Genomic DNA, 27,485 nt, shown 5'->3' on the forward strand with positions numbered 1-27,485 from the left:
CAGTGCTAACCACTGTGCCACCGTGCCGCCCGCTAACAGACAATTCATCAAGGCTGACAGAAAAACCTGGGCAATTATTCAAGAGAAGCAATGTCTTGAAGGTCAGAATTTCTCTGGTGCAATATGCCCTCTATGGCGGCATTGTGGACAGAGAGAACCATTCTTATAACAGTGCCCCTGCCATACAGGCTTTATTTGAATTACAAATGACGTACACATTCTCCTTGGAATAAGCCCTCAATGTCAATGGTGTCTTGAACTGTTAAACCACAAAGTGCTTAAACTTAAAAGCTCCTGCAGTGTTTCTACCAAGCGGAACAGTCAAGCCATCTTTGGTAGCTTTAATTCTTAGTGCTGTCATTTCTTGTTTCAAAATTCTTATGAAGGCATTTCATTATTAATTTGTTTTGAAGATTCATGTTATAAGAGTTGTGGACAGTAGTTAATTAGGAATGAAAAAATACCTGGGCTAGTTTCTTTTAATAAAATAGGCAAAATTGAGGACTGTAGATGTTGGAAACTAGAGTTTAGATCAGAGTGGTGCTGAAAAAGTACAGCAGGTCAGGCAGCATCCGAGGAGCAGGAAAACTGACATTTCGGGCAAAAGCCCTTCATCAGGAATAATAGAAAAAAAAGGTCACTCTCAAGACATTCAAACTCTTTTAATATGCTCTTGGAGGTCACATGATGCAAGTTAATTGCTTAGACTTCTTTACTGGAAATCACATGTCTAAATTTATGGCTTTGTAAATCGTTGGGATACATACTACGAGTAGAGAGAAGCAACCCAACTCTATCTTTCACAGAAAACCCTTTTGGATGATGCAGTGAGAGATCTGAAAAACTGATACAACTTGCAAAGCCTCTGAGTTCTCAATATTCCTGGATGAACCATTTCTGCAAATGTCCAACTGACAACTGTCTACCTTTCATTGAATCATATGTGCCAAAAAGCTGAGTGAATACTTGATACTTTTCCCATTTTTCCTTCAAGAGCTAATAAATATTGGTAAAAAGTGCTCTTTTTCAAAACAAAATTCTGCATTTTTTTAATGTTTCCTATTTTAATTGATGTGTGTGCGTGCATATGTGCGGGTGTGCATGTACATGTGTATGCGCATATGTGCGTGCGCGTTGAGGGTATTCGGAAGGGTGCAGTGAATATGCGTAACATGATGAAGATAGTCTGGTTTCCAACAGAAGTAGAGAATGATTTTAAAATCCATGAACTGGGGTAAAATGAGTGAATCCTCAACATTTCTTTTAACCACCCAATGCAACAGATCCTTTTTAGCAATGTTTATACATTTACAAAAGCAAATACATTCTTCCTGATTAAGTGCAACAAGAAACAAACTTACAACCACAGGTCGCAACATGGAAACAAAAGCACAAAAGCGACTGCGTTCTTCAATGAGGGCTCTGCGAACAGCTTGTTTTTCTGTCTCTTCAAGCAGAAGGTATTTATCATTTACATCTTGTAAAGCACTGTCCAGCTGGGGTTGAATGTCTCCCTTTCCTGAAAAAAAATTACAGAAATAATGATCCATTTCAAACCAGTACATTAATGGATTTCACTTTCCCTTTTTTGTCCTCACGACATGTTAACAAGCCAATGGGAGTGTTTTAACCTCATCTATATGCAAAACGTTATCTGATCTGTCCTTTCTCTGCAGATGTTGACCAACCTGCTGAGGATTTCTTGCATTTACTGGTTTTGTTTTAGTTTTTAGCCTCTGTGATATTTAACAAAAACACAGGAGTGATTAGGAATGAAATTAATTAATTGCACAAACAACTTTGATTGCCTAAAAGGAGAAGTCTTCTTTAAATTCAGACACCAAACTGAAAGAAATGTAAATCAAGCAATCTTGTAAAAACAGCTTACAATTTGATATACACTGTTGTGGATGTGTGGACAATGTTCTTTTTAATTTTCTGTTCTCTTACATTGTTGGCTCTGCTGAGTGTTTAGATTTGGGTTCTAAGATTTAGATATAAATTAGGCTATCTGGCACTGAGTCCTTCACATTTTTGCTTTGAATTTGCAGCCGGTGTAAAGGCTTATGGTGTGTAGATAACCAATAAAATTTGAGGTTAGTATTATAGGTCAACTAATTGCGAAAACAACAAATGCTGGAGAATCCAGTGGATGGGGCAGCGTCCATGGAGAGAGAGCAAGCTAATATTTTGAGTCTAGATGACTCTTCATCAGCTCTAAAAATAAACTGCTCCTACATAAAGACAGAAATACAGTTGGGTAGACAAAGAAATGGTTAAAAGTAGTGTAGGAGAATCAATAGCTTAGTGGTTGACAATAGGTTGTTTGTGGCAACAGCCCATTTGATGACAAGGTCTGGTGTGTGGGGGTTGGGGTAAGGCTGTGGGAAAGAGTGCTCAGGCCCTAAAATTATTGAAACTGATATTGGTCAAGAAGGCTATGTAGGCTCCCCAAGCAGGAAAATGCTGTTTTTCCAGCTTGTGCTGAGCATTTCTACAGTACTATTGGAAGACACAGAGACATTGGTCAGAAAACACTGATGCATTGAAGTGGCAGGCAACAGAAAGATCAGGGTCATTTTTGTGGACATAACATAGACTGGGCGGCCACTTTGCAGAACACCTGTGTTTCATCGCCCCAGTACAGAACAGAACACATTGTGATTAGCTATTGCAGGAAACTAGATTGATTGAAGTGCAGGTACATTGCTGCTTTACCCACAGGCGTGTTTGGGGCCTTGGATAGTGTGAAGGAAGTAAGTGGGCAGGTATTGCACTCTCTGCAATTGTATGGGAAGATGCTATGAGGGTGTGGGGACCTGTTGGGTGTGGTGGAGGACTGGACTAAAGTGCCCAGGAGGGGAACAGATCCTTTGGAAGGTTAACAAAGTCACAAATCATACGATACCAGGTCATATTCCAATAGGTTTATTTGAGAACATTAGCTTTATCAGATGCTAGTGAAAGAGGAAGAACTTAGAGACAGAATTTATAAAGATCCTTATAAATTCTGTGTCTAAGGCTTTCTTCACTCACTAGCTTCTGATAAAGGGGTAGCGCTCCGAAAGTTAGTGTTTTCAGGTAAACCCATTGGACTACAACTTGGTGTTGTGTGATTTTTGACCTTGTCTAACTCAGTAGAAAGTAGACCAGGAAGGGGAACAATGGGTATGATTACCCATTCCTTTGCCTGTGTTTTTCTCTTTCTCTGGGCTCCATCTCTACCTATCAGATTTCTCCTCCCCACCCTCCACTAACCACATTTTCCACATATATATATATATACACACCAACTTTTGCCTAGCTACGATTAGTCCTGAAGGAGGATCACTGGACCCAAAACATAACCTCTGTCTTCTCCCCACAGATGTTGCCAGACCTGCTGAACTTTTCAGTTTTTGATCATGATTGCCAGTATCTTTGTTTTTTTTAATTTTAATTAACTCTCTGCCATATCTCTTCCAGGCATGCCACCTTGAAGTAGTTCTGCTCGTCTCTCCGACAGGATTTCTGTTCTAATCTATTTTTATTGTTCACCATCATTTTCTTTGTGTCACTTCTGGTGTTTGACAAGGTATTTGCTAAAACTCACTTCCACAGCCATATCACAATCCTCAGTGACTATCTCCAGCTCAGACTCACTCCAATATGGATTCTGATTGAAGTTTCATCTTTCAAGTTTGAATCCACCCAGGATCACAGGCTTCTCTGTGACCATCCTGAAGCAGAATACACATCACTCGGCAGGCAGCTGTTCTTGCCACATTCTGAGCTCCACACTCAGTGCCATGTATCGCCGAATGCACATTCTCGACCTCTCTCTCCATCAGCACTGTCTCATATTGGTTGAGAGTTGCCCTGCCCCCTACTTCATCCTCCAACTCATTTAATGTTATAACAGGAAACCTTTTCCTTTCAATCATTAAGCTGCAACAATTCAGAGATGCTCACATCCCTTTGGAATCTTCATCCCCTCACCTAACCATACTCCTGTTGTGTATTTACTAATGTTTCTGACCTTACACACTCTGATGCTGAATGTTCTGTACTCAGTAAAGGTCTTAGTTTTATCCCGTTGCACCCCCGTCTCAATGAATTTCAGGCATGATAGGACAGTGAAGTCTTGTTCCGTCACCTCCGCCTCCTCCATTTTTCCAAACAAGACTCTTCTTGCTGTCTCACAGATGTATTCATGGCACGGTGGTTAGCACTGCTGCCTCACAGCGCAGGAGAGACGGGTTCAATTCCCACCTCAGGCAACTGTCTGTGTGGAGTTTGCACATTTTCCCAGTGTCTGCATGAGCTTCCTCTGGGTGCTCCGGTTTCCTCCCACACTCCAAAAAATGTGCAGCTTAGGTGAATTAGCATGCTAAATTGCCCATAGTGTTAGGTGAAGGGGTAAATGTAGGGGAATGGGTCTGGGTGGATTGCTCTTCGGAGGGTCGTAGTGGACTTGTTGGGCTGAGGGTGTGTTCCCACACTGTAAGTAATCTAATCTAATCAAATCTGCTTCCAACACTCTTTCTTTACCTGCACTCTAGCCTTTTACATGTACTTGATCTGTTCATGGAGAACTGTCAACCTCAATTTCTTTGACTCCCCCACCCCTTAGCCATCTCCCTCTGAAAGACTGTACTCTGTGCTCCAGATCCACCCCAGACTTTGTAATCAAGTCTGCTGACATGGGTGGTGCTATTATGGTATGGTATATTAATCTCTACGTTGTGGAGGCTGAGTGCCAGCTCTTAGACACTTCCTCTTGCCTCCCCCTGCAACATGATCCCATCATTGAACACCAGGATACTGTGTCCTCCAAAGTCATTAATCTCAGTTTATCTGGTGATCTCCCCTTGCCCCTGCCTCCAAGCTCAGTTTGCCAACCCCACACAGCCTGCTTCAATCTTCTTCCCAAAATTCATCAACAGGACTGCCCAGTTTCTGCTTCTCCTGCCCCATGGAACTCATCACTTCACACCTCCCCTTGAACAAACTCTTCCCGTCTATTTCATAATTCTTCTGATGCTTTGTCAGTCTCTGAAATTTTCAGCTCGCAGGCTCCAGCTGCTTCCTCGTCACCCATGAATGCTTAATCCCTTACATGTCCATCCCATTTCAGGATGGTCTCCGAGCACTTGGCTTCTTCCCAGAAAAAAAATGCCTGAACTGTTCCCATACTCTACCACCCTCCCCTATCTGGCCAAGATCATCCTCACTTTGAACAATTTCGCTCTCAACTCCTCTCACTTTCTTCAGGTCAAATGTGTGGCCATAGGTACCTGCTTGGATCCCAGATAATGCCCGTCTCTTTGTAGGTACCAGCTACAATGTTTTCTCCAGTACATCAATGACATCATTAGTGCTGTTTCCCTCTTTCATCTAGAATTGGAAAAGCTTATTAATTTCAATTCCAATTTCCATCCTGTTCTCACCTCACCTGGTCCATCTCTAACTCCTCCCTTTGCTTCCTCGATATGTCTGTTTCCATTTCAGCGGACAGGGCGGCCACCAATATCTACTACAAACCCACAAACTCCAACAGTTACCTTAACTACACATCCTCACACCCTGCTCCTTGTAAAGGAGAAACTGGAAGAATGGAATAGAACCATCTCAATCCCATCTGATCCAATGACACTCGCCTTTATCCCTTCTCTTCCCTCCCCCTGGTCTTTACTTACCTACCATCCAAAGAATCATTTATCCAGTATTTCCATCACCTTCAGCAGGGATGTCACCACAACACATATATTCCCCTCTCCTCCCCTATTGGCTTTCTGCACTGACCATTCCATGTGGAACAACTTAGTCCAATCATCCTCCACTCCCAACCCCTCCTCACACTCCCAATGCACCTTCCCATGCAATCACAGAGGGTGCACAATGCCCATTTTACTTCTTTCCTCTAATCTAAGGCACCAGCACATCTTCCAGGTAAAGGAGCAATTCACTCAATCTAGTTTACTGTATTTGATGTTAACAATGTAGTCTGTTCTACACTGGGGAGACAAAGAGTAGGCTAAGCAACTGCTTTGCAGAATACACATGCCTTCTGCAAAAATTACCCTGGGCTGCCTGCCGTTTCAGCAAACTACTGTGCTCCTACCTAACGTCGGTGTTTCTGGCTTGCGGCAGTGCTCCTGCGAAGCTCAACGCAAGCTGGAAGAACAGATTTTCACTTTCCATTTGGGAACTCTGCAGCCTTCTGGACTCAATATCAAGTTCAACAATTTTAGGGCCTGAACATTTTCTCTCATGTCCTTACCCCAATCCAAACCAGACCTTGTCATCACATGGGCTTCTGCCACAACAGAAAACATTGTCAGCCACTAAAGGCACCCATCTGTAGATACTGATTCTTCCAAGTCAAACTTCTCTCTCTCTGGACTCCATCGTCACCTATCACTTACTTGCACTTCCACTGCCACCAACCCCACCACCCCCCTCCCCCTACCCCATTTTCAGCATATATATCAACCTTTGCCTAGTTATCATGAGGTCTGAAGATGGGTTGCTGGACCCAAAAATGTTAACTCTGCTCTCTCTCCACAGATGTTGCCAGACAGGTAGAACATTTCCTGCAATTTGTTTTTGCCCATGATTAGGTTTCTCAGCTTATCTTTTCTTCCAACAAAATTGAAATACAAACATTCTTCATTTGAAGCTATTCTATTTCGAAAAGATTGCAATAAAGTGAACATCAGCATTTCATACAAAAGCAAAGATTTATCATCCAAGCAGAAAAAACTTTATGACTGAATCACTGCTACAGATTTGATTCTCAAATGTTGTACACTGTAAAAGTTCCATCAGATTTTCCAGTTTTATAAAGATAAATGTAATGTAATAATATATTCCAGTAGATTTGAAAAGAAACAGACATTAGCAGAAATGAATACTTAATGGCAGCATTTCAGGTGACAATATACCCGCTTACATTGAAATTTTCTCAGATGTTCAATAAATGAGAAAGGCTAATGGAACTTGAGGTCTTTTCAGGAAAAGATCTAGTACATTTTGTTGCATTCCAAAAATCTTTAACATGAATATTCAGCTTCTGATTTCTCACTGAGAACAAAAAGCATATTTAAACTGATCTTTTAAACTAGACTTTTAAAAATGCAAACTTAACCTTGACTCCTTTTAAAATTATTGTTAATCCACCACAAAACAACAAAAGCACACCTAAATGTTTGAAGTAAACATGTAGTGAAATATCAGGACAAGACATAATTGACATGCTTAAGTTATAAATTACTGTGCCTCTATAATTTGATTACCAATAATACTTCAGTGTACATCCACTCACAGAACATTAAGATAGTGCAGCAGGAACAATTAACCACAAACAAAGCTACTACACAGACGTTTAGTTTTGGGTAGAGGGATGGTGGAGAATGAGGTGAGAGAAGAAAAGGAACACATGAACTGCAGGTACAGGGTTGTTTCAACTCCCTTTGCCTCATAGAACCAATCCAAGTGGGGACGGCTTCAAAGCAATCCCACTCAACCTGATCATAATGGCAAAATAATTTACTAAAATGGCAAATATGTAATGAAAGGACATTTACTTCTGAATTGGCTGAGCTGAATAAAACAAGATTGGTCGTGCTGTATGCTATCCAGTGGCAAATAAATTTATTGGGCAGAAGAAACCAGAAGGTTTGTAAAGGATTATGATGCATATAAGAAGATTGCCCTTGCTAACACTATTCTCCACAAACATTCCTTTCATTCTGAGATTACCCCAACCCATAAAGTTGTTAACTCCTCTTCAGTTCAAAATATTAATAATGCTTGGCAGACCTTTATTTTAAACCTTAAGGCAATCAACTTTTCAAATCCTCACGTGGATGTTTTACAATCGGGCAATGGTTTGTAAAACCGCTGATTCGACAGTAACTAATGAAGCATGGTCTTTTAATTGGCTTGAGAGTAAAACTCATTAAGCCACATTATGATGTGTTATTTACATACATGCTAAATAGTGTAAATGTCAATAGTTTTGAACCAAAGGCATTGAATTATAGCTACTTCTAAATCACTTGCAACTCAATTTTTCAGAACACAAGATGCTTATATAATCAAAGTGCTGAGCAAAACATAAAACTAAGCAAAAAATATAAAATTCACTGTTCACATCCAAAAATTTAAGTCCCTTTAACTTATTTCAACATAAACATAATATGTAAACTCAATTGTAAGTTGTCTTCAGTTCAAGTCCAAAATCTTCGTGGTTTGTGATATCTATTCAAAAGTACTTTATGTAATTTATACCAAATATAAACATTTAATAGTTTCAAATGCCAAACTGGGTGTGATTAGCTGATCACAGGAGGCGCAGCTGTTGTATTTGGAGGATGAAATTGATTGTTGGCTTTTTTATTATTCAGCGCTATACAATAAACTCTGTTAGAAATATGTACGCAGGTGTCTGTCTAACATTTGTTACCCAGGTTGTCTGTGTTGTTCCAAACAGCCAAAACAGCATGCTGCGGCTCAAGGTCAGGCATGAATAATTGACAGGTAAGTACACAAGTCACAGGTTAGCACCAATGCAACCCAAGCAAGTTCAGTGCCTTGGAAGTGGACAAAAAAGAATGGGGAAATGCCACAAATTATGTATAAGAAAACAACATTTTGTCTACTGCAGGTCATCCATCTAATACATTAACTTCTGTATCATAATTAACTTGTGGCATTTTAAATAATTTTAGGTAGTCTATTTTGTTTTGCTCAGTAGATGATTCCAAAAATTTCTCTATGATTAAAGTATTTTTCCTGATACATGTTCCAGATTTTATCATTCATTACCATTTCTCTGGTTATACTTTGTTCATGTTCCCTGAAGTAACCAGTTTTTCCATCTACCTTTAAAATTGGAGATAATTTGATGAGGTTTGTATTTCATCTTCCTGGACTAAAAAGCTTAAAGGTTCTTAAACCTTCACCTTAATATTTGGAATCAAGTCTTGCCATCGTCAATGCATTATGTCACACAATCAAAAATGAATGCAATACCATACATAGAGGACCATTTCAAAGGCTTAGCATAACTTCAGCAGATTTATTGAAAGTAACTCTTTTGATACATGATCTGGTTTGAGCTGCCAATCTTTGTTTAATGGTGGCACTTAGCTTTAGTGTTCCTCTAACCTGAGCTCTTTTCCCTTCATCTGATACCACACTATTGGTGGTCACACATTCAGTCATTTAGATCTTAAACTCTGCACTCTGTGACTCACTGCTTCTAATATTTTATTTCCATTGTCCTTAATTTTTCTTTCAGCATGGTTCTTTAAAGGGTTTTGGATGCACTTCTATTTTAAATGCATTACATAAATTAATGCACTAGTTGCTTTTGTTGTGGTAAGATCATGCTCCACTCCAGGAACTGACCATCTGAATCGAATGTGATACAAAGTTTTTTAATCTGTTCTGTCCTTGTTTCAATAATGTGAGTACAACTAATGAAAATACTTCTCTATTGTGTCATTATGCCCTTAACAGTCAAATAAAATCAGTAAAAGAATTTAAGCTAAAATATTAAAAATCCATTCGAAAATTGGAGCAGATATTGCAGTAATGCTATTCTTCTTGCTTACTCAAACAGATCAACTTGCGGCCTATCCTGTCTATTATGTGCTCTCAAATCTGACTGCTAACTCTTAAAAGATTTGTAGCTTATACCTCGTTCTCTGTTAACAAGCATGTACTAATTTCACAAATCAGAAGTTCCCTTCAAAAGGCCCACTATTTTGAGATGACTATAGGGAGGAAAGATTTGAGAATTATGGGCTAATAGTTCCTAAATATTTCTCAATGCCATTTTTCAGCAAACTGCTGAAGTCTGGGAATGTTTTTAGACTTTTTTTTTGTACATGGTTGTGGAGAAGATGAGTAAGTAACTACTTTTTGAAAGCCTTGTTCAGCAGAACACGTTGTAAATTCAAGAACATAAATTAATGGCTACAAAAATGTGAGCAGTTCACACCTGAATTTCTCTGAAGCAATTTATTGAAAACCAGACTTCCTACTGAACTCAAAGGGATCAAGGTTTATTAAAAGTGTACAACTTTGAAGTGGACGTATATATAACATGATCGACTAGCACTTATATTAAAACCATTTATGGTGGACAAATCACATTCTTGTGGTATCATAACTTACGTACTAGTGAATATGAATACTCATTTATAATTCTTAAGAAAAGTTTACAAAAATAAAATGCCTTTGGATATTTTAAAATAAAAATCCCTCCTTAGGAATTTAATGCTGTTAACCTCCAATGACACAAAATGTTCAGGAAAACCAAGTCATTCACCATCATAATCCTTTACATATTACATTTATAGAATTATGGTATATTATTGTAAACTATCCGGCACTATTTAATCCCAAAGTAGCTAACTTCATGATATATTGGTACAATGCAAATGTTTTTAGTTAATGTTTTTCAATCACATTGTAGTTTGAAGTACTTCATCCAGTACATCAGGTTTGGTTTGAACTGTGGAACAATAGAACAGATATTGCATAGTATGCCACTCTTTATTCATTTCTAAACAAAGGTGCCAGCATAAAATCATTACATTATTCAAAGATTTTTTTTCTTGGTGGGAGTAGGAAAGAGGCAAAGGGAAGAAACAGACTGGCAGTTACTGGTGAATGTCATTTATACACATGTATCCGACAAAAGGTTTTCATCACCAGTCAGCAGGATAGAGCTCAACTTACCAAAAACATCAGCTAGCAGAAGATATGGCACAGCAAATTTGGTACAGAAAGGGAAAAAGAATAAGTCAAACTATTCATGGTGTTATGCATAATAACTGCATCCACTTCTGTGCCAATTTATAAATGAATGTGCAAACTTCTATTTTACTTCAATAGAACTACATGATAATATTGCAGTCAAGTTACATGTTTGTTTGATTACACTGTCGTATAAGATTGCAGGTTCATCATTCATGGTATATCCATTTATAATTTGATGCAATTGGCACAATTAAAATGCCAATCAATCTTTTGATAGCACTGTACCAGTGACATACACACTCATGGCTTTTTAGGCCACAAGTATATTTCTGAACAACAACTGATCCCATCTGGTGGCATTATTTTAACTAGATAAGAATGAATATAGGAAAAATTATAAGTATTAATAAGATAAAGGCAAAAATGAATTATATAAGAAAGACGCACAAATCACTTTTTACATTAAGCCTAATTTAGGATAACCTGCTTATCCTAATAATTTAATTCACATGAAAAACCGTAAGCAGCAAATTAAAAAGTTGATGGGAATTTATTTTAGCAAAAGTATGAATATATTAAATTTAAACAAAGCTAAGTAATCATTTTACAGCCATTTATACACACCACTTCTGGTCAGCTTATTCAGTACAGGTCTGTGTGATGGAAGTATGCAAGAATGTAACAAAACAAATCACTAAACATACAATCTGTCATCGACTTTCAGATTAAAAAAGATATCCATATGCCTACATACTTAGTACAAATCAACGTTTTCGAAACAACATATTTCAAATTTATTGAAGACTTTCTGTAATAAGTTTAAAAAAGATTAAATTTATATCAGCACAATGCTAGAAAGTTACAATTGTTAATTAAAAGCCTTCAAAGTCTCCCTCCAAAAAATTACATAACTGCAGAAACTAGACATAATGGATGTTGCAAATTATCTATACATTGTAATTCTAGCTCGTCAATTGAGATTTACTTTTTTAAAACATTTACAGCATGCAAGTCATGCTAAGGCTTCATAAACCTTGAGTTGGAGTATTCCAGACATGACACTTAGGAAGGATGTCAAGAGACTACAGAAGTGCAGAGGAGATTTATTAGAATATACCACACACGAGAAATTTCAGTTACAGATGACTAACTCTTAAATATTTTTGGCCATATAAGATCTCTGTCAAGTATTTTGGCAGATTTCTTAATGTGACACCGTATGAGTTTTCTCTTCATTGCTTACCAAACTCACCACATTAATTGTACTCCACATCTCATAGCCTCTCTCATGTCCGATCCAGTGCATCTTACCATGTGTGTTGCCACAGCAACTTGCCACTCAACAGATATCCTGGAATTAAGTGGCATCCCTGGACCTGATGCCATTTTCAAAAGCCCATTGTGCACCCAGACAAGCACTGTCAGCATGGTTCCTGGCATTTGCCCCTGACATGACACACAGAGGGAAAATCAGCACCTCAGCTTGTGGACAGTGTCCTGGGGGTCCTGCTGGACGGGTGGTGCACAGGTGGGACTGCCTCTTTTCCCAAGTCCAGAAAAGGAGGTCATGACATCAAATCATGCCAATTAAAAGCAAAATACCGCAGACACTGGAAATGTGAAATGAAAACAAAAAGTGCTGGAGAAATTCAGCAGCTCTGGTAGCATCAGGGACAAGATAAACAGAGTTAATATTTCAAGTTCAATATGACTTCTTCAGAATTTCAGAATATGTCAGCCTGGTCTACGGTTGCTATTAAAGTTAAGGTAGTCTCAGCCATCTGGAGGAATGTCCAACAATGTACAAAGAATTGCAAAGTCCTTCTCCGTTCTGCCAGCAACGTGCCACCACACTCACTATCTCTGCCACTCCTAGCTCCCAGCATGGCTCGTGCTCTACCACTCTCACCACTGCCTCAACATCTTCCCCAAGCATCGTCATTGACCCAATCCCCAACATCAGCCTATATGCTTCCTGCATTGTCTACTCACTTGCTTAGGCATCTCTCACTTGCATCAACAATAATAGTTGTGCCATCCACTTTGATCTTCTTCAATACCACTTTCTCTCATACCAGGAGGAATACAGGCTACAATAGATCAGAATGAGTCCAGACAAATGACATGCTACCTGTCATTTGGCTCCTCATCCTTTATGAGGGGAGTTTCTTGACATTAACTGCATTAAGGAGGGCCTAGGCTAGTATTGGAGGCTGCCGATGATCTATTGTATCAGGATCTCTGAAGTAAAAGATATTTCCCTTAACTTGATCTGAGGCCTGCTGACAACTATGACAAGTTTCTGGCTTGGTGCCAGGCTTTGGCACTGTGTTAAAAAGCAAGGCCAGTTCAGCTCAAGGTGGAGAAGTGAAATGCTGTATAGTCCCATTAGTGAATTGGAGATGCTCCATGAGGGTTTTTGGAGGCTGGCACATGTCAGATACTAATATCAAAGGCAGCAGTGGCACTGCTGCCTCACAGCAGTAGGGATCAGAGTTTGATTCCAGCTTCGGACGATTATTTATGTGGAGTTCGCACATTCTCCCAGTGTCTGTGTGGGTTTCCTCTGGTTGCTCCGGTTTCCTCCCACAATCCAAACTAGTTGGGCCAAATGGCCTGTTTCCACACTGTAAGGATTCTAAATTCTAAAATCAACATGAGCACGGGATGTCTGTTACTGGAGCTCATGGAACACTCCCTGGGATTTTGGTGTTCGGTTTCCAATATAGAGGTCAGTCAGAGCAAGTGGCAAGCTGAATGCACAGGTCATTTCCCTGGTTTTTATGTGAAGTTTTCCTGGTAAGTTTGCTTGGTGTGTTTGGCAATATGCATGTCTGAATATTATTAAGGTGCGATGTGCCATTAACAAGTTGTTAAATAAATGTCAATACCTATCAAATGACATCTCACCGCTGTCTTGGACGAATCTTGATGCACACTTTGTGAAAGGCAGTGATTGTTAACATTGGAACTGTGTGGCATGCTCAAAAGAAGAGTCATATTACACTCAAAACATTAACTCTGTTTCTCTCCACAGAAGCTGCCAGGCCTGCTGAGTTTCTGCAGCATTCTGTGTTCATTTAAGCTAAAACTTAACATCAATTGAAGAAATACAATTTAGCCAAACAATCAGACTGCTTAAAAGTACTAAAGAGTTATTTTTGGAATAAGAGGAATAATCCAATTTCTTAAGTGAATGTTCCAAACAAGTTATTTTGCTTTGTGCACTCATCATAGGATTAAATATATCTGTGACTTTCATCAGTTATTAAAGTACACCTGATAACAATAGTTCTAATATGTTTTGCTATCTTGGTGTGATGAAACATCGGTCCATATTCACATATCCTCAACAAGCTGAACTCTTGATCAGAATGTATTTCCTGATAGAGAGAATAGGTGTATGAAAGCAATCTCCAAATGTCCGAGTAAAGAATAGCATTCAGGGGAAATCAGAGTTGCTGGGAAATTTAGGAACAAGAAAGGGAATAGGAGGATTTTGCAATGAACAATAAACGCATTGAAATAAGCAGAACAAATTTCTGTGTATAACCCCAAGAGAATGGGCTCTAGACCTTTGCTAAGAAAAGGTGATTCACAGAAGTAATGTGCTTCATCACTGGAAGGTTAATTTCCAGGCTCAGTTTATACTTCTTTCAGAGGTCTGAAATAGCCTGTCAGTTTCAGGAAGAATCTTGATTTGTTAAAATTATCACACAGATAAATTAAATTATATTCAATGATTCATAATCAGTTAAGAAAACAACTTCCTAAATCTAGAACACAACATTCCATAAAACCGACACTATGGAAGTATCTGAAATGATTTTACTCTTATTTTCAAGTGATTACGGGGTGAGTAATAACTAGCTAAACTAGTGACCCCTAAACTTCACAACAGCTGTAGATACAATTGCTGAATCATAGTGCAGAATTACAGCATTTGAACAAGTAGGAGCTGATTAAATAGACAGGATTCATTAAAAAAATGATTAAACAAAATAAACGCGTATGGACTTGGAGATAACTTTGGAATATGGCTAAAAGAAATTGGTTAGGAGAAAATGAGGACTGCAGATGTTGGACATCAGAGTCGAGAGTGTGGTGCTGGAAAAGCACAGCTGGTCAGATAGCATCTGAGCAGCAGGTTCCTGATGAAGGGCTTATGCCTGAAACGTCAATTCTCCTGCTCCTCGGATGCTGTCTGATCTGCTGTGCTTTTCCTGTACCACACTCTTGACAAAAGAAAATTGGTGGGGAGATCGAATATAGATTGGGGATAAACAGAATTGCTCTAATTATGAGATGAGGCATAGTGCCAGGATTTGCTAAGAAAATAACTGAGCATAATACATAGATTGTTACTTATGTCCTTAAGAAAGCAAGTAATTTGTGGCAAGAACAGGATACGCCACAAGTGCCAGATAGCAACAAACTGCTGGGTGATGGACAATACTTTGCAAAAATGAGGTCTTGCTTTTAATTTCCTCTTAGGTTTTCAGAATTGCTCGTTTTCCATTAAAAGTAGGAGTTATACTTCTCTTAGCTTATGACTGATACTAGATACTCTAAGGATCCTTTAGATGATCAAATTTCTATCCTGTAAGGTCATAAATTTTCCAGACTCAGAAAAGGAACAGCTGAAATTGTGAAGTTTTACCACAGCAGGTTCATGTCATCATTTTTTGTTAAATTAAAAATGTTGCTTTGACAGGTATGCCTCTATCCTATAAGAATAATTCTAAAACGAAGCTCAATGAAGGAATAGTATGTATACATTGAAGTATGACATATATATCTATAGGAATTAAAGTTGAGATCTCATGTAGGTCTTTTAAAAACACATATCAACCACCAAGAAAAGATTTCAACATAAAAGTTATTATTGTGCAATAACCAACTCCCAGCAGAAAATATTCTAGTTTGAATGTAGAATATGTTCCTTTCACTTTGACAGCAAGTCTTTTTTTCCAGAATAAAAACAAATGCCAATTCACAAAAAATCAAAGCTGAATAGTACCATCATGAATGGGAATGCAAATGACTTGAGTTTGGACCATGTAATTCATTGAATTGAATTACATTAGAATAGATCTATATTTGTGGATGGATAACAAACTGATAAAGGATCTGTTTCACTGTAGATCAGTGCTCTCAAATGGAGCAACAAAAAGAGATTCCTTTAGCCATCACAAATGATTTACACCACAAAATAATCTGCAAAAGTAATGCAATCCATCACTGGAAGAATATTTGGAATTGCAAATTACATAATGAAGAGGAAAGAGTTCCCACTCTTCAATTACTTATCAAATATTATCTATCAAAAGGCAAATTGCCTCACCCTAAATAAATAGCAGAAAATGTTTCAATAGCAACATGACTGCCAGAAACTTCAAGCCCTTGACATGTCACCTGAAATTTTTGAACATTAATCTCTCTTGTTTCCAATCCAATCGAAAAACATGCATAACAATTGCAGATGCTGGAAATCAGAAACAAAAACAGAAATTGCTGGGAAAACTCAGCAAGTTTGGCAGCATCTGTAGAGGGAAATCAGAGTTAACATTTCGGTCCAGTGATTCTTCTTCAGAAAAGCATCTATCACTACTCTGAACTGACTGAAGTGGCTGCAGAACCTTTTGAAACATATTCTCTAGAGTTCAACACAGAAATTCGAGTGAAACTAGTCTTGCAGTCAACAGGAAGAAAAACCCAATAGTATATTTATCTACAAGCACATTGGAGAAAAGGAGGATGTTGGACTGTTCCATTTCAAAGTGAATTTGAGCGCAGGATAGAATGTATAATGGTTTGTAAGGAAATCCTTCCACGTAACTGCAGGTTCAGAAATTGTGACTGTATCCTCTACCTATCAGAAGTATGCACAGAACTTCAGGCTCATTCTATCCAAAATGTCTGGAAATCAACAAAAATGACAACAAGACTCCAATTATCTGACTAAATACTGTTGCCATAAAAAAAACTGTCCTTGACAGTATGAGTTGCAAAGTGCATATGTTCAATGAATACAGATTCACAAAATGACAGTGTTTCTGTATTGCCTGACATTCTACTTGAGAAACTAACTAGTGGATTCTCCAAAACTGTTTACTGCAAGTCCACCTTCATCAGCCTATATATATTTTATGGGATTTATAAAGTTCCACACAATACAAGATAAGCATTATCAAGAATTTGTTCATCTTGCAAGGTTAGTATCATGGTACATCAAAGCTATCTTTGAACTATGGTTCTCATGAGTACTGTGCAAACTTGCAAAAGTTCCAATGGTGGCCAATCTCAGGCCTGAAAAGTGTCCAGTCTACCTCAAATTACCTTGGGAAGGTAAAATACCTCAAAAAAAAATTAAACAACTGCTTAAGGAAGCCATTTCACACAGTTATCTATGCAAGTATGGTCTCAAGAGTTTGGAATCAAGATGATATTTACTAAGTGGCCCGATAGAAATATATAAAATAATGAGACACATTGACAGGATGGATAGTCGGGAGTATTTTTTCCACAGTAGAAATGTCAAATACTAGGTTTAAAGCTGAGTGGGGAAAAGTTTAAAGGACATGTGTGTGGGGAAAGTTATTTTAAACTCAGAGGGTGATGGCTGGAAAGCACTGTTGGGGAGGTAGTAGAAGCAGATGCAATAGCAATGTTTAAGAATCACTGACAGACACATGAACAGGCAGGGAAGAGGAGGATATGGACCACATGCGGCAGATGGATTTAATTTAAAATGGTATCATGGTTGGCACAGACTAAGTAGGATGAAGGGCCTGTACCTGTGCTGTACTGTTCTATTTTCTATATATGTTCAACTAGTATTGAGATTCAGAAAATGAAAATGCTCCTTCGGTTAGGGTACGTCAAAGTAAAGGCTGTGATGAGAGTAGGTAGAGAAAATATCGATGGATTTGTTCAAAAAGAATAAAATCGGTCAAATTGTTAATTTGAATAATTGAAAAAGATATGCAAGAACCAAGTATTTAGGATTCAAAGTTTATAAATGCAAACTCACCAATTCTACATATTCTGGATATAGGTTTGCTTGCTGAACTTGGAGGTTCATTTCCAGACATTTCATTACCTTACGAGGTAACATCTTCAGTGGGCCTCATGCGAAGCAATACTGAAAATTCCTGCTTTCTATTTATATATTTGGGTTTCTTTGGATTGGTGATGTTATTTCCTGTTCCTTTTCTCAGGGGGTGATAGATGGGGTCTAACTCGATGTGTTTGTTGATAGAGTTTCAGTTGGAATGCCATGCTTCTAGGAATTCTCATGCATGTCTTTGTTTGGCTTGTCCTAGAATGGATGCGTTGTCCCAGCCGAAGTGGTGTCCTTCCTCATCCGTATGTGAGGATACTAGTGAGAGAGGGTCATGTCTTTTTGTGGCTAATTGGTGTTCATTTATCTTGGTGGATAGTTTTCTGCCTGTTTGTCCAATGTAGTGTTTGTTACAGTCCTTGCACGGTATTTTGTAAATGACGTTAGTTTTGCTCATCATCGGTACAGGGTCTTTCAAGTTCATTAGCTGCTGAATTAGTGTGTTGGTGGGCTACCATGATGCCAAGGGGTCTGAGTAGTCTGGCAGTCATTTCCGTGATGTCTTTGATGTAGGGGAGAGTGGCTAGGGTTTCTGGACGTGTTTTGTCTGCTTGTTTGGGTTTGTTGCTGGGAAATCAGCGGACTGTATTCATTGGGTACGCATTCTTTTTGAATACATGGTATAGGTGATTTTCCTCTGCTCTGCATAGTTCGTCTGTGCTGCAGTGTGTGTTGACTCGTTGAAATGATGTCCTGATGCAGCTTCGTTTGTGGGTTTAGGAATAATTGCTTCTGTAGTTCAATATTTGGTCTGTATGTGTTGTTTTTCTGTAGATGCTGGTTTGAAGTTCCCCATTAGCTGTTCGCTCTACTGTGACATCTAGGAATGGCAGTTTTCTCCTCTTTAGTGAATTTTATGCCAGTAAGGGTATTATTGATGGTCTTGAAGGTTTCCTCGCACTTGTTTCATTTAGTGATGACAAAGGTGTCATCCACGTAGCGGATTCAGAGTTTGGGTTAGATGGTTGGCAGAGCTGCTTGCTCAAGTCTCTGCATTACTGCAGGACATCACCAATCCAAAGAAACCCAAATATATAAATAGAAAACAGGAATTTTTAGCATTGCTTCATATGAGGCCCACTGAAGATGTTGCTTAGTAAGATAACGAAATCTCCAAGCTCAGCGAGCAAACCTATATCCAAAACCTCAACCCGAGCTACAAATCTTCTCAAGACCTGCTAATCTACATATTCCAATCAGTTGATATGGTATGGAAATCAGTATTGTGATCTTTATTTTAAATGGCAAGATTAGACTTACAATAGGAGAAAGAAAACCGAAAATGCCAGCAACAGCCACATTGTCACTTCAATTATAAACCAGATTGTGAATGGCCCACAGAAAAGCGAGGGATTCACTGCTAATGGAAACTTCATCCAGCTTGGAAAAGACAATAGTTTAACATAAAATATTAGTGGAATAAAAATTATATGTTAACATGTAAATAGTTGTAGCTGTGAACAAAACATTAAAAGCAACCTACAGAAGGATTTTCTTTCGAAGTTCATCACTCAACAATTTGATTTTTTGGAATTTAAACATTAATTTCCAGTGTCTTTAACTCTATATTTTTGTTTGAATCCCGTCCTCATCACTTTTCCTCCTGCTCAGCAAACATCACCCATCATTACAATCGTAGGTGTTATTACTGATGAGGGCAGGTACTTATGATTATTAGATTCAATATATGTGAAACAGCAGCAACATCACCAGCCCTTCATGTGCACAACAGAGCTTGGATTAAATAACTCAGAAAACTGATATTGATCAATTTAATTTTCTTCAGATCTCCTCTAATGTACAAGAAATGATTATGTGGCAATCTTTAACACTGAGACTGGGGGCAGGTTAATAAATCAGAACTGAACAGCATCCAAGGCTTTTGAGGATTATACCCACACACCACTTACATTTCTTTGTTAGGATACAATATGCTGGGATTACTCTTTGTAATTTTTAAATCAAATAATGTATGGCTAAAATTTATCAGACAACTTTATGTCGAAATTCCCAATTCTCTCCTATTTTTAAACACCAATACATTTTTTTACAAAATTTTCACTCAAGACAATTTGTGTTGTCCACTTAACTTTCTTAACCATGAAAAAGAAATTCAATAATTTGGAAAAAAAAAACTAGACAAGTTGTGAGACAGCTGTGACATGAACTGAGACCTTAGTATTTTGTGTGATCTCAAATATTCATCCTTCAAGAAACAGGTTTTAGTATTGATAAACACGCTAAAGTTGGATTTCAGGAGAAATGGAAATTTTATGCATGTAGGAATACTATCATTAAACTAACAGAAAACGTTAATTTAAATTCCTGGAAAAATCACAACAAAGGATTCAAGAAAGTTGGATTTTCTATGCAGGACAAAATTCTTACAATGATTTTAGATTAGAGGCTTAAAGCAGATCTGTGTCATGGTCATATGCTACAATGGCCTAATTTCTTAACTTGCGCCAGAAGTTGCATTCTGATCATAAACATGCAGAAACCCAAAATACAATTAATACCAATTTTAATAGAACTGATTTAAATAATAGGCATTCTTTGCTTACAAAAGTTTTCTTTCTTGAATAAAAACAGCTATAATGAATTAATTTCTGGGATCAGTTTAGAACAATGAACTGTTTCATTGTGTCATAGCAAGTTGAAACTAAACTTAAATTGGATATGACCAAAACAATAAGCACTTTTTAGAAGTTCTAAAATAGTATTTGGTGATTAGAATTATCTTTGCATTATTTATACTTGTAAAGGATGTTGCGTACATGAGGAAGTGCTTGTTATTCAATGGTTGATATACTTGTATAATATCAGAGCCTGATACAAAAGCAATACATTATCCTTTATAAACAAAGTTTTTGATACTAAAATAAAATGCATAAGACATGCTTTTAGAGAACAAATTCAGACCTGGGCTAACTCTTAATGAATATAGAAGATACATTTTTAAAAATGTAAAAGATGTATTTTGCAATCGATTATTGAAGGATTTGATTCTATATGTCAGGTAGTAAAGGTAGTAAAGAAAAGGCAGGGAACTATCGACCGTTAAACCCTTTTGATTCTATATGTCTATATGAAATTTGCTTTCTTCATTATGGACCAGGTTTCCAATAAAAATATGAGACATTACATAAGTACCCATTTGCAATAATCTATTACTGTAAACACCTTAAAATACTGAACATTAAATAAGTGAGGATAGATTAGTATGTGAAAAAAATACTGGTCTACCATTTGAATAAAGGAATTATCCATATAGCCATAGATACTGGAATAGAGGATTGAAAGTTCCTGCAAAAGAATACATTTGTAAGGTCTTTCTCATTGATAATTATTTTTGTGATAATAAAGTAGATAAAATTTCACTGCTTTGGTCTGATCCCTTGGGGTAATAAGGTTATGAGTGATTTGGATTTCCTGAAATTCACAAAGTGGTAACATAGATAAAATCATGCTTCTGACACTTATAATGGTGTCACTGATTTTTATTAGCAGAATTCAAAAGAACTGCCAATCATTTTCGTTTTTTAAAAGACACAACTTTGATTTTCTTGAATTACTTAATTCAACTGATTTATTCTGGCCATAGGAAACAGCAGTAATGTGTTAATATGTTCTGCTTGCCTACCTCTCACTGAATAACATTAATTTGACTACAATATTCATTACTTGGTATCAATAAACTGCTTTGGTGGGTAGAAGAAGTAGTTTCAAAACTGTTGCAGTTATGCGATATATCCATTGATACTTGTACAATAGGGATGTTAGAAACAAAATGCAAATATACATTGAGATAACATACCTTTCTTTGCCTTCTTCTGAAGCTTCAATGTATCAGACGATTTCTTTTTGATTTCTTGTCGAGCTTTCTTATATTCTTAAAGCAAAGAAAATGTGTGTCAAGATCTATAGGCTGCATTCCGTACAACAGATATTTCTGTATTTCTCTCCTTTTTTGTGGGAAATTAGGGAAGTGATTGATGGGCTCCTTGCTGAGATATTTGTATCACCAATAGTCTTGGGTAAGGTGCCAGAAGACTAGAGGGTGGCTAATGTGGTGCCAGTATTCAAGAAAGATAGTAAAGAAAAGGCAAGGAACTATCAACCGATGAGCCTTATGTCAATGCTGAGCAAGTTATTGGAGGGGATTCTGAGGGACAGGACTTCCATGCAATTGGAAAGGCAAGGCCAGATTAGGGATAGTCAACATGGCTTTGTGCATGGGGAGTCGTGTCCTGTTAATGTGATTGAATTATTTGCCTAAATTAGCAAAGACGTTTGATGATGGCAGAACGAAAGATGTTGTCTATATGAACTTCAGCAAGGCCTTGATCAGATAGGCCAATGACCCAAGTGGCAGATTGGATAAATGTAAAGTGCTGCATTTTGCAAAGGCAAATCAGGGCCAGACTTACACGTTTTACGGTGATGTCCTGGGGAGTGTTGCTGAACAAAGAGACCATAAGGTATATATTGACAGGGTGGCGAGGAGGGTGTTTCGTATGTTTGCCTTTTTTGGTCAGGGTATTGAGTGTAGGAGTTGGGAGGTCATGTTGTGACTGTACATGACTGAATAGGCTGGGGCTATTTTCCCTGGAGTGTCAGAGGCTGAGGGGTGACTTTATAGAGGTTCATAAAATCATGAGGGGCATAGACAGGGTGAATAGCCAAGGTCTTTTTTCCAGGGTAGAGGAGTCCAAACTAGAGGGAATAGATTTAAGGTGAGAGGCGAAAGATATAAAAGGGGATCTAAGAGGTAACCTTTTTAGGCAGAGGGTGGAATGTGCTGCCAAAGGCTGGTACAACTACAACATTTAAAAGACATCTGGATGGGCACATGAATAGGAAATGTTTAGAGGCATATGGGCCAAACACTGTTAAATGGGACTTAGAATAATTTAGGACATCTGGTTGGCATGGATGAGTTGAACCAAAGAGTCTGTTTCTAACTTTGTGACTCTGCGACGCCCCTACTACAAGCATTTATATATTTTTTTCCTACTATACTGCAAATTAGAAACAGCACACTCGGCTGTTTCTAAGTTTTAAAAGTGTTTATGATTGCTACTCAATCTACTGATCTTTCCAGTACATTAAATTCAATACCTTTCTAGCTAAGTAGCATTACTTCAATCTAAAAGAATTAATAAATACTCATACTTGTATAGAGACATCACAACATTACAAAAGAAAATACAACACCAAGCAACAGAAGCAACATGAAGACCAACATCCAAAAACTGAGTGCAAGAGGAGGTTTGGAGAAGTGTGTTAAAGATGAAAAATGACAGAGATGGAAGACTGTCAGGCGGACCATGTTAAATCGATCTTCATGACTATCTACAAATTTCACCAAAACAAAACATTAAGTAATCGACGTGATAAATCTATAGCGTGCAATTTTTGGTTAACCTGGAATAAGGACTGGCTCACAAAGAGAGTTAATTATATATTAGCTTATTCACTCTCAAAGCATTATGATGAAACGAGATTAGAATCGGTCCAAATTAATACAGCACTTCACACCTGTTTGACTGGACGTATTTTCAGCATTTTGCAAGTAAGAATCCTGAGCTATGTGTACCTTTTGCATGATCCTTATCCAGCTGGTTGGCCACTTTCTTCCATTCTTCCATTTGATCCTGAAGTGGATTTATCAGGCAATCGATCAGAGCTCTAAGTTAACCAAATAATGTTAAGGTCAGAAGAGATTTTTTTTTGAATGTACAAAGATACCTGCATAATCTAAGTGTATTTAAATGCAAATTATTTAATGGGAATGCTGAATTATGCTAATTGATATTATAAAAATAACTTTGTTTTCAAAACTGATTTTAACATGCAGCATTAAAATGTGCTCTCAGTATGATTAGCAAAGATTTCCTTTGAATGTTTTAATATAGTGCTCATATAACAGTTCTCCAAACAAACTTGCTCATAAATGAAGTGTAAAGTAACCCAATTCGATGCCTAAACAGAAATTCAAAACTATATTCTGATGTCACTTGGCAAACTGAAAATAAATAAAAGTAGAAAATGAATTAGGTCAGTTGAGAGAACACTCGCATTTTCGTGAAAACTAGGCCCCCAAATAAGCACCTGTCTAATTTAGCCAGATCATCTTCAAGCATACAATCACTCTAAGCAGAGGTTGGCCAATTAAAAAAAAATCCATAAATAATTATTCAATACGATGCACCCATTGTTCAACATTTACAAGAGCAAAATAACTTACACTGAGAATTGACGAAGTTTAGACTCTATACTTCTGTGTCTCATACACATTCTGGTTAATGCTGAACCAATTTCTCTTGTTGCACCTAATGAGGGAGGGAAAGGCAATCAATAAAAAATTTACACAGCTATCCAGTCACTTTAGTATCTGTACCAATCTTTCTAAGTTTAACTTACAAAATATCTACCTTCAGAACAGTCTCAAAACAGAATAATATATTAATCAACATCACCTTTTTAAATAATACGCTCCAGTTTCACCCCTCCAAAACAAATCCAGTTTTTTTGTTGTAACTCAAAGTCAATTTGAAATTTAGTTCAGTTGCTTAATTGGGATTTTTGTGCAAAACAATTTTAAAATCAACAAGCTCTAAAATTAAAATGAAAAAGTGGAAGGAACACAGACGCATGAGAAAACAAGGGTTGCCTCTTCCATTTAATTCTAAAATATTCTTCATTTACAATTAAACATGAATTAAAGATAATATCCACAGGCCAAAATATGTTAAATTTGCTTGGAACATTTTGGGTCTCTTACTTTTCATTTGCGCACTGTCCTGCTTAAATGCCTAGCCAAAACAGTTCTCAGCACAAAAGGCACAATAACATGCATTAATTTCTATTTCTTTCATCAGAAATTCTCCAATACATTGAAAGATTATGCAGTGAACAAAAAAAGCAACATCTGAAAAAGTGGCTTTCACTATTCTTCCTTCCTTCCAGTTGCTATCAACTGCACAAATCAAGAAATTCCAGGAACCCAGGGCTGGCACAGACCTTCTACTTCTTGAAATCATTCTTTTACATAAATATAAATGGACTAAGGTCAATTCACTAATAGATATACTGGGACATTATTAATATTGCATTTACACTGCAGTTGTCCAACTTGAACTGCATTACATGCATATGCACCAGTGAACTCAAAGCAAGTAAAACTTAACTTCAGTAGGCAATGTTAAATTTCATTGACAGTGAGTGAAACTAAGTCAACTGAAAATTTAACTGCTGAGAATGATAAGTTTTTTGTTAGAGAAGTGACCTAAAAAGATGCAAAACCAGCCATGGTTGTCTAAAATTGTTTGTTCTCGTCTGATCTCGGAAGTTAAGTAGACTCAGGCTTGGCTAGCACTTGGATGAGACGCCGCCAGGGAATACTAGGTGCAGAAGGCTTTAAAGCTCTTGTTGCGCACTGGTAGTGCCCCTTCTTCTGAGCTGAGGCACCCAGATTCAAATACTAACTGCTACAGATGTGTGAAATAACATCCCTGAACAGGATGATTAAAAATTCTTGGGTGAACTAAGGTTGAGGGCTCTTGAAATGCTGTGGTAGTGCACATACTTCTGAGCCAGAAGCCTGGTTTCAGTTTCACCTTGAACCTAGATTTGTAATAACATCTCAGAACAGGTTAATTAGAAAATATCTAGCAGACCCAAGGACATGGAATCAAGATAGATAAATAGAATCAAATGAACAGGCTTGAGAGGTTGCATGATCTACTCCAAATTCAATGTTTCTGAAACCTCAAAGAATTCTAAAGACATTTTTATGGAGTTCATGAGGTAAAAAGCACCCAGGCCATCTTTTAACCCAGTTTAACACTGTATGAATTCAAATGCTGTGTGAAATCCAAACTATAATGAACCTTGTTGTTCCAATGAAATTCATACAGTTGACTCCTGACTTGGTTATAAAGTCTGTGGCATAAACATGCCGTTCTGATTTAGGAGAGCCCACTGCATACTATTTCACTCGATTACTGTCAGTTAGTACAAAATGCCCTGTAATAGCTTGTTGACAAAAGTTTAGCACTTTTCACTAAACACACTGAAGTTCAATGTCATTTTGACAGCATCACAATAATTGGAACTCTTCTTCTGGTTAGTCATTCAGTTACAAAAAGCAGAACAAGCAAGTTTAATCTCATCTTTGCCCACAAATTCCCAGAATAATTCATGACCTCAAAATCAGGTCCAAAGGACAAATGAAGGATCCCATTTTGCTCTAACTGAAATTCACTAACTCACTGCAGTGGGATTGAACCACAGAGACCATTCAATTCAGATGGCTTAGTACCACACAATGCAATTACCCAATATACCTTCAATAAAGTCAACGTACACACAAAAGGAAGATATTGTGGAACAGAGGGACTGAGGAGTACCAATATATAGTTCATTGAAACCAGCGGCACAGGTAGGCAGGATGGTGAAGAAAGTATTTAGCATGCTGGCCTTCAACGGTAGAGGCACTGAGTAAAGGAGTTGGGATGTCATGTTACAGTCGTATAAGTTGTTGGTGAGGCAGCACTTGGAGTATTACGTACAGTTTTGGTCACCCTGCTATAGGAAAGACACTGTTAAACTAGAAAGAATGCAAAAAAGATTTACATGTTGCCAGAACTCGTATGCCTTAGTTATACGGAGAGGCCAGAATAGGACTTTATTCCTTGAAATGTAGGAGAATGACAGGTGACCTTATTGAGGTGCATAAAATTATGAGGGGCGTAGATAGGATGTATGCACTTAGTCTTTTTCCCCAGGGTTTAGCTGCCTGGGACTGTGCTTGCTCAGACGGGCCAAATGGCCTACTCCTGCTTCTATTACTATGAAACTATGTGTACTTCCTTATGGACCATGAAAAGTACAATTTGAATAATGAGTACTGCACATTGAAAAGTACAACTTGAATAATGAGTCCAGCCAACAGATGGTGCTATATATATACTAATATTACCAGTTTGTCCAACTGTACCATTTCAGTTCACAGACTATTCATTTATTTTATAAATTACAAGTCTTCTTATATGGCTGCTGTATTTAATGATTGCAGGCAAAGATGATCTGGAGTTAAAGTAATAACAACTCAATCCACAAAACACCAAGAAAAACATGGTGATAAAACTTCAGTGTGATGTTTGTCAAAGAACTCTAAACAGCATTCACAAAGACAGAATTTTTTTTGTTCTTTCCATCTCTAAAAGGTGCAACTAAAAATCAAAACAAGCACTTGGAATTTGCTTATGTTATAATAGATTCAAGACAAAATTTATGTAATTGTTACCTCTTCATTTTCCACAAGTCTGCTTTTACAACACCATTCTTCAATGCTGCTTATCAAAATTTTGTACTATTTACTATCACACAGTTGATATCTTTTCCAAATCTTGTTTGGAATAATATCCTTAAAGCAATTAAAAGGTAACTAATAAAACAAAAAGAGGTTTGTCAAACTGAAATAACCAAAGCACAGTAAGCGAAGGAGATGGCTGAGAAAGGACAGGAATAATTTAAGGTCTAATACCTTAATAGGCATAGATGTAATATTTTATTGACTGTAATTTATTTGTTCATTGAT

The 27,485-nt window shown here is 37.5% G+C and overlaps 1 protein-coding gene across 3 annotated transcripts in view; it reads right to left on the reverse strand.

Moving 5' to 3' along the window:
* LOC132813528 (protein MTSS 1-like) overlaps positions 1–27,485 on the reverse strand; it is a 190,464-nt gene that overhangs the window by 24,878 nt on the left and 138,101 nt on the right. For all 3 annotated transcript variants that reach the window (XM_060823178.1, XM_060823190.1, XM_060823182.1), the window contains 4 exons: positions 24,129–24,213; positions 23,478–23,569; positions 21,696–21,770; positions 1,362–1,519 (listed from right to left, as the gene is read on the reverse strand). In XM_060823178.1, the coding sequence (XP_060679161.1) occupies positions 1,362–1,519; positions 21,696–21,770; positions 23,478–23,569; positions 24,129–24,213 (410 nt within the window). The remainder of the gene's footprint in view (positions 1–1,361; positions 1,520–21,695; positions 21,771–23,477; positions 23,570–24,128; positions 24,214–27,485) is intronic.

This window comes from Hemiscyllium ocellatum, chromosome 4 (assembly GCF_020745735.1).
Source record: "Hemiscyllium ocellatum isolate sHemOce1 chromosome 4, sHemOce1.pat.X.cur, whole genome shotgun sequence".
Classification (NCBI taxonomy): domain Eukaryota; kingdom Metazoa; phylum Chordata; class Chondrichthyes; order Orectolobiformes; family Hemiscylliidae; genus Hemiscyllium; species Hemiscyllium ocellatum.